The sequence below is a fragment of the Dipodomys ordii genome, unplaced genomic scaffold (assembly GCF_000151885.1).
Source record: "Dipodomys ordii isolate 6190 unplaced genomic scaffold, Dord_2.0 Scaffold34, whole genome shotgun sequence".
Classification (NCBI taxonomy): Eukaryota; Metazoa; Chordata; class Mammalia; order Rodentia; family Heteromyidae; genus Dipodomys; species Dipodomys ordii.
Genome location: NW_012267250.1, coordinates 14430573 through 14439412, shown reverse-complemented (window position 1 = coordinate 14439412; position 8840 = coordinate 14430573). Strand labels below are relative to the sequence as shown.

Below are 8840 nucleotides of genomic sequence, written 5' to 3'. Positions count from 1 at the left end.
TCAGCTCAAGGTGAGTGCTCTACCATTTGAGCCACAGCGCCACTTCCGGTTTTCTAGTGGTTTATTGGAGATAAGAGTCTCACAGACTTTCCTGCCCGGGCTGACTTTGAACAGAGATCCTCAGATCTCAGCCTCCTGAGTAGCTAAGATTACAGGCGTGAACCACTGGTGCCCTGCCATGACTGATTTTTTTTTTTTTTGTCAGTCATGGGGCTTGAACTCTGGATTTGGGCACTGTCTCTGTGCTCTTCAAGGCGAGCGCTTTACCGCTTGAGCCACAGAGTCACAGAGCTACTTCCGGTTTTCTAGTGGTTTATTGGAGATAAAGAGTCTCATAGACTTTCGTGCCTGGGCTGGCTTTGAACCATGATCCTCAGATCTCAGCCTCCTGAGTAGCTAGGATTACAAGTATGAGCCACCGTGCCCAGCTGACTGATGCTTTTAATTAATTAATTCTAGTGTTTGCTGTACTTTTACAATATATAATGTATTAGTTTGAGGGTTGTAGGGTTTTTTTTTTTCAGTGCTATGTTTGAATCCAGGACCTCACATGTACTATGAAAGTACTTTATCCCTGAACTACATCTCAAATCTTGATAAATATTTGAGTCTTGATTTCTTTTCCTGGACTGGGGATGTAGCTGAGTGAGAAGCATTTGCCTAGCATGTATGAATACCACCAAGGAACCAAAAGGGAAGTAAAAAAGACTAGGGGCTGGGAAGGTGGCTTAGTGATAGAGTGCTTGCCTTGCATGCATGATCCCCTGGGTTCAGTTCCTCAGTACCACATAAGCAGAAAAAGCCAGAAGTGGCGCTGTGGTTCAAGTGGTAGAGCACTTGCCTTGAGCTGAAGAGCTGAGCAACAGTAACCAGGCCCAGAGTTCAGGCCCCACGACCTACCAAAAAACAACAACAACAAAACAAAAAAAGAGGATATGACTTGGTGATGGATTTTATTAGATACCTTCTTCTCCAGGTACTAAAAATGATCATTCATATAGTATTCTCCACATTGACAGATATTCTAATATTAAATGACTTTCGAATCAACCCAAACTGAGTGTGATAGAATATTTTTAGAGTTTTAGAAAACTTACTCCCTTATTTTACAGCCTGTGTGGTAATAACCTCTTCAGTGAACTGACATGGAACCACAGTCTTCCACTTAGTCTCCAAGTAACTAGGATTACAAGTACTTGGCCCTCTGGACAAATCTCTATAAAATGATCTGTTATTTGTTTCTTGGGGCTGGGAGTGTAGCTCTTTGGTTAAGCCTGTGCTTATGGGACACTTTTTAATCTCCAGAACCAATGAAAAACAACAACTAAAAGCCCCTTCCTGTTTTTTGTTTTTGTTTTTTTTTGGGTCTGCTCATAGGGCCTGAACTCTGGGCCTGGGCGCTGTCCCTCAGCTCTTCAGCTCAAGGCTAGCGCTCTACCACTTGAGCCACAGCACCACTTCCGGCTTTTTTCTTTTTGTTTATGCGGTGCTGAGGAATCGAACCCAGGGCCTCATGCATGCAAGGCAAACACTCTATCACTGAGCCACCTTCCCAGCCCCCCTTTCCTGTTTTTTAAAATAGTTTTCATTGTGGGAGAATTTTTTTTTTTTTTTTGCTAGTCTTGGGGCTTGAACTCAGGGCCTGGACACTATCCCTGAGCTTCTTTTGCTCAAGTCTAGCATTCTACCACTTGAGCCACAGCACCATTTCTGGTTTTCTAGTGGTTTATTGGAGATAATAAGAGTTTCACAGCTTTTCTTGCCCAGACTAGCTTTGAACCATGATCCTCAGGTCTCAGCCTCCTGAGTAGCTAGGATTATAGGCATGAGCACTGATGCCCTGCTTCTTTTATAATTTTAAAATTGACCTTTTTTGTGTTAGTTAAAATTTTTTTTTTTTTGGTGCTAGTACTGGGGTTCGAAGTCATCACTTTGACATGTCCCTTAGCTTTTTCACTCAGTGCTGGTGTAGTATTATCTGAGCCACACCTCTACTTTTCACTTTTTGGTGGTTAGCTGGTTATAAAAGTCACATGGATTTTCCTGCCAACGGGTAGTTTTCAGTCTAGATCTTCAGATCCCTTCAGATTTGAGCTCTTCAGGATTACAGGCATGAGGCCCTACTGGTACTCAGAGAGTTTTATTTATTTATTTTTTTGACAAAAGTTTTTCCTTAATTTCACATTTTTTCGTTCTTTCTGTAGTTATTCCCCTTTTTTCTTTATCTTTCTCTGTTTTAGCTATGTTTTTTTTTCAAGGTTTTTTCCCCCCTCCCTGAGTGTTTTATTAGTTAGAAGTCTCATTGCTTCACACAGAGAATGTCATGTGATTCTCTCTTTTTTTTTTTTTTTGGGTCCCGTCGTGGGGCCTGAACTCTAGGCCTGGGCGCTGTCCCTCAGCTCTTCACCTCAATGTTAGCACTCTCCCACTTGAGCCACAGCGCCACTTCCGGCTTTTTTCTTTTTGCTTATGTGGTGCTGAGGAATGGAACCCAGGGCCTTATGCATGCAAGGCAAGCGCTCTACCACTGAGCCACCTTCCCAGCCCCATGTTTTTTTTTTGAAACAGGGTATTTTTAGGTTGCCTAGGCTGGCCTTGAACTTGTAGTCCAGGCTGGCTTCAAACTTGGAGTCCTCCTACCTCTGTCTGCTGAGTCCTGGAATTACAGGTATATACAACTATACCCGGCTTTCAGGCTTTTTTTATTTATTTATTTTCAATTTAGTAAATATCAAGATTGGCTGAATAATGCTTAGAATATTTTAATTCAGTTCTTGTGTGTGTATATGTGCCAGTTCTGGGACTTGAACTCAGGGCCTCACTCTCTCATTCTGCCTTTTCCTTCATGGTTGGCGCTCCATCAATTGAGCCATACCTCTAGTTCTGTTTTTTTGTTTTTTTTTTTCTGGTTAATTGGAAGTCAGGGTCTCTCAGATTTTCTGCCTGGGCTTGGCTTTGAATCTCAATCCTCAGATCTCAGTTTCTTGAGTAGCTAGGATAATAAACATGAGCCACTGGTGCCCAGCTTTACATTCAATTTTTTATTTTTTATCAATTTATGACTTACTAGAAAGTTATATAAATGTTTTGTAAGCATTAACTTCATTCTGTGTTTTTAGATTCTCTGAGTTTTGTGAGCCAATATAAACATTTCTGTCATGTTCTAATTCTTTGGAGACAAATATTTATACTACACTGAGTTAAAACAGAAATGCAGGTCTGGGAATGAGGCTGAGTGGAAGTATGCTTGTCTAACATGTGTGAGGCCCTGCGTTAGATCCTTAGCACTGCAAAAATAGAAAAATAAGAACAAAATAATGCTGCCTTGTCACTAATGATTTTTTTTGCTTGTCTTAAAAATTTCATCGTCATTGTTATTATAAATGTTACTATATTTACTTGTAATTATTAATCACAAATTTAACTTTTACTCATGAAACCTTGAAAACCTTTCAATTCTAGTCAAATGTAATGTGGCATTATGTTCACTAATGTGCACAATATATTAGTGTGTGAAAACCATTGCTATTGTTTTTATAGGTGGCGATTTCTTTGACTTTAAGCACTTATAAACATTCATTAAATCTGTGTTTGTGTGTTTGGTTGAGCCAAACATCAGAAGTTAGGAAATGCATTGTTATTTCCTGGAGTTACTTGGTTATTATGTAGAAAGCTGCCTTTTCACAGCTCATGTTTTGTTAAGCATCATGGCGAATTTATATTTTGTTTTTCAGGTGTTTCATTTTTTACTTTTGGTACCCTAAAGAGTGTTGGGCTTTCCCATGCTCCTACCCTTCTTGGCAAACCTTCTTCAGACAATCCTAATGTCTTAGTTTTGAAAACTCACATAAACTTACTTTGTGGTGGTGTTGCTGGAGCAATAGCACAGACAATATCGTAAGTTTCCTCATCAATCTTAATTCAATCAAATTAGTTTCCCCGGGGCTGGGGGCAATGGTAGAGTGCTTGCCCAGCAAGGGGGAGGCTCTAGATTCATAAAATTATGGGTATACATTCTACAGTTTTAGCATTGGTTCATCATTTTATTTCTACCAGATTAATAAAAAACAGAACCCCTTGTACATATGAGTATTCGTTTTTATAAATATTAGGACTTTTTCCATATTTACCTTCACATGAGCATATTATGGATACTTACATGTCAAGCTTATCATACTGTTACATGTCCAGTTACATTAACTTTCATGTCAAGTTGATCTACCCCAATTCCTATAGATTCATTTAAAAGAGAGAAGAATCGCTTAATGTAATTTTCCTCCAATTTTTTCTTATGAAGTTGCCTATGGGAAGTGTCAGAAGTTAGAGCTGTTTATTGAGTGTATATATGCGTATCAGGAGATGCAACTTGTCTAGCATTAAAGTTTCAGAGGCCTACCTTATGCCAGGCAGTATATGAGGCATTGTAAAGTCACCGAAGGACACAGTTGCTGCCTCAATAAGCCTTATGTTTTTATTAAGACTGCAGCCATACCGTCTAACTGAGGCTGAGTAAGTAGCATATAGTGGAAATATTGATAAAGGTATTATTGTGTTAAAATACCAAAAGAGCTTGAGTAGAATCAAATAAAAAGAAGTCACAGTCCTAAAAGACAAGAACTTTTGGGAAACAGGAATAAGGAAAGCTGGATTGAGAAGGAATATCCTGAACAGCACAAAGATACAAGGAAGTAATAGTATCACAAAGACTGAAAAAAAAAGTGAATAAAAGAATATCCAATGGAAAAAGAAGAGATAAGTAAGGAAGCAAAGGTATGGTGTTTATTTTTGCTTGGCTGGGAAACTTATTTACAGAGACATGATCATCCCAGTTTTCTGATTCTCTGCTTGGATTATTGCTTCTTTTCTTCCACTAACTCCCTACTTAGATCCTGAAAATCCTTAACCTGCATTTTCTCCTTCTTCTTTCCTTAAACTGTGTTTTACCATACATAGACTTATAAATGTCATAGCTCCCTTCTCAGTTCTTTCCATTTTTCATTTGTTTTACTTCCTTGGCTCTTAAAACCCTTCCCTTCCCTTTCTAGGTATTTTAATGATTTCTGTCTTCCTCTAACTACCTCTGCTTATCTGTGTGGATTAAAAAAAAACCTCTTTTATGTAGTTTTATGTAGGCCTCAAACCTGATCTTCCTGCCCTAACTTCTTGAGTGCTACGATGAAAGATGTGTACCACCTTGCTCAGCTTCTGTGTGTGTGTGTGTGTGTGTGTAGGTGTGTGTGTGTGTGTACTGATATAGGGATTGAATTCAAGGCCTTGCACTCTTGTTTGCCTCTCTTGCTCTCAACTGGTACTCTACCACTTGAGCCACACCTCTAGTGAAACATTTGGTAGTTAGTTAGACATAGCCTTGCAGACTTTTTTGTACCAGGATGACTTAAAACATTGATATTGAGATCTCAGACTTCTGATCCTTTTTTGTTGTTTTGTACTGGAGTTTGAACTCAGGCCCTTTGCTTTCTAGGCATGTGCTACATCCCTTGAGTCAGGCCTCCAGCCCTTGTGTGAATTTTTTTTGTCGGTGTTGGGCTTAAACTCTGGACCTGGGTTCCTGAGCTCTTCAGCTCAGGGTGAACACTCTACCACTTGAGCCACAGCACCACTTTTGGTTTTCTGGTGGTTAATTGGAGAGTTGAGTCCCACGGACTTTCCTGCCTGCTCTGGCTTTGAACCATGATCCTCAGATCTTAAGTAGCCCGTAAGTAGCTAGGATTACAAGTATGAGCCACCAGCACCCAGCCCTGTGTGAATTTTCAAAGGCCACTTTGTCCTGTTGACATAAATATCTTATTTCCATGACTTCACTGATTACCTCAGTGCAAATAGCTAGTTCTATTTACCCCTATTTTTTTTTATGTTTCTACTTAGTCTTTTGCCATTGTTTCAAATTTATAATTCAAACCTTGCCTTCTTGGGGATGAAAGTATAGCTCAATGGCAGAGTGCTTGTCCAGCATGCACAAGGCCTGAGTTCCCAGCAATGCAGTATGAAACAAAAATCCAAACCAAATGTTCTTATTTTCATCTTTATAAAAACCTTTAGCTTTTCTAGTTATTGATAACTATTAATCTAGTAGTCCTGATGATTTGAAGTAATTTGTCACATTGTATGTATCTATAAACAGTTACCAGATCTTGTGACTTTGGGAGTGGGGTGCAGTATTAGAGTTTGAACTCAGAGCCTTGTGCTATCAGCAAGTTTTCTAACAATTGAGCTACTCCACTAAGTCTTGTCACTTTACTTCAGGACACTGTACAAACTGCTGTTCCTTTCCCACTGTTATTTCCCCATTTCTGGTTTTTGTCATCTTGCTTTCTCATGTTTTTTCTTTTCTAGTAATCAATTTCTTCCACCTACATACAGTTTGATGTGTGTGTGTGTGTGACAGTATGAGGGCTTGAACTTATTTTTCATTCAAGGCTAGCTCTCAACCATTTGAGCTACACCTCCACTTCCAGCTTTTTCGTTGGTTAACTGGAGATAAAAGTCTTACAGTTTAGTCTGCTTGCGGGGGTTTGAACTACACTCTTCAGATTTCAGACTCCTGAGTAGCTAGAATTATATGAGCTAATCAGTGCTTGGCTCCTACCTACATCTTTTATAAATAGCAACTCAATCCCTCACTTGATGTTTTTCTTTCCCATTAAGAAACTATTCCTGGGGATGCAGTTGAAATACTTGGGAGCTTCAATGAGTTGTAGCTTATCTCCTCCATTGTTTAGTCAATATATATTTATATAATATCACTATATAAAGGATTTCATCATATATCAATTGTGTGTATATTGTATATATCTTTAAAGCAGATTACTTTTTCATTCAGGCATTGCAATAATTTTTCTCTGCCCTTGAAATATAATAACTGTATCATTAATTCTGGCCCCTATGGAAGTTTTGCATTGATTTGGTGTATTGGAGGGGACTTGTTGAAAATTCCTAAGGTAGTAGTTCTCAACTGAGAATGAAGTTGACTATAGTGGACATATATTAATTCCAGAGGCAATTCTGGTTGTTAAAACTGGGGGGAATGCTACTGGTATCTAGTGTTCAGAGGCCAAGGATGGAGTAAACATCCTGCTGTACACAGGACAGAATGAGCCAAAATGTCAGAAGTGCCAAAAGTGGATAAACCAAAACCGTATTTAAAGTTACAGCAATGGAAAGCAACCAGTTTGTTTCTTCAGGAAGTGCCATAATTTGGAGTTGAGAAATCAGTAGAACTTGATATTGTAGTGAAGAATCCTGTAGAGGACTCTAATAAAATTGATTTCTTCATATCTGTACAAGAAAATAGGAATACATTATTTCCTAGTATAGATGGGGCTTTCCATTCAATTGTTGTTGGATAGAAAATGAAAAATTATTTTAGTTTTCAAGCCTGTTTTCTTCTTTTAGCTACCCATTTGATGTAACTCGTCGGCGAATGCAACTAGGAGCTGTTCTTCCAGAATTTGAAAAGTGCCTGTAAGTTCTCCAAATATCATCATTCATTTTCTTTAGGAAATGTGATGTTTAAAGCTAGCAGAAAGAAGGAACTCAGGTCTCACCAATAGTCTGTACCTTCCATTAAAAAATAACAGCAACAATAGCAACATTTTACACTGAGGAAACTTTATGAGGTCTCACTCAGGCCCTAATCTCTTACTGAAATTTTTTGAATAGATCTGCTTGGTTTTTTTTTTTTTTTTTTTTGGGTCCAGGTCATGGGGCCTGAACTCTGGGCGTGGGCGCTGTCCCTCAGCTCTTCAGCTCAAGGCTAGCGCTACCACTTGAGCCACAGCGCCACTTCTGGCTTTTTTCTTTTTGCTTATGTGGTGTTGAGGAATCGAACCCAGGGCCTCATGCATGCAAGGCAAGCGCTCTACCACTGAGCCATCTTCCCAGCCCCTAGAATAGATCTGTTAAATAGAAATTAAACTACATGTTTAATTTAAATTTTCTGGTAGCCTTTTTTTTTCTTTTCTTTTAAATGTCAGTCTTAGGGCTTGAACGCAGGGCCTCGCCCTTTCCCGAGCTTCTTTGTTCAGAGCTAGTGCTGTACCACTTGGCTTTATTTATTTATTTATTTATTTATTTTTAGTGGCTAATTGGAGATGAGTCTCATATATTTTCCTGCAGAGCTGGCTTTGAACTGTGACCATCAGATCTCAGCCTTCTACATAGTTAGGATTACAGGTGTGAAAGCATTAATAAGACAGAAGTAGTTCTGGGTGCTGGTGGCTCACACCTGTAATTCTAGATACTTAGTAGGCTGAGATCTGAGGATCCTGATGAAGCCAGCCTAAACAAATTAATTGGAGAAATTCCTATCTCCAATTAACCATAAAAAAGCTGGAACTAGTGCTGGGAATGTGGCTTAGTTGTAGAGTGCTTGCCTACCATGCATGAAGCCCTCAGTACCCTCGATTCCTCAGTACCACATAAACAAAATGTAGGAAGTGGTGCTGTGGCTCAAGTGGTAGAGTGCTAGCCTTGAGCAAAAGAAGCTCAGGGACAGTGCTCAGGCCCTGAGTTCAAGCCTCAGGACTCGCAAAAAAAAAAAAAAAAGCTGGAAGTAGGTGTGGCTCAGATGGTAGAGCTACCAGGCTTCAGCAAAAAGCCAAGCTAGAGATGAGGCCCTGTGTTCAAGCTCTTACTCCAGCACTAACTTTTTTTTTTTTTTTGTCTAGCCTAGTATTTCTAAAATATTATGACTTCAGGTTCAATATTAATCACCCTTGAAATATTGAAATCCAGAGAGTATTTTATACTCACAGCACATTTCAGTTTGTTTTTAGAGGTACTGGGTTTTGAATCCAGGTCTTTGTTCTTTTTTTTTTTTT

General features: G+C 39.2%; 1 protein-coding gene across 1 annotated transcript in view; it reads left to right on the top strand.

The window, feature by feature from the left end:
- Slc25a16 (solute carrier family 25 (mitochondrial carrier), member 16) overlaps positions 1–8840 on the top strand; it is a 25920-nt gene that overhangs the window by 15002 nt on the left and 2078 nt on the right. The window contains exons 7-8 of the mRNA XM_013017103.1: positions 3735–3897; positions 7414–7482. Of these exons, the coding sequence (XP_012872557.1) occupies positions 3735–3897; positions 7414–7482 (232 nt within the window). The remainder of the gene's footprint in view (positions 1–3734; positions 3898–7413; positions 7483–8840) is intronic.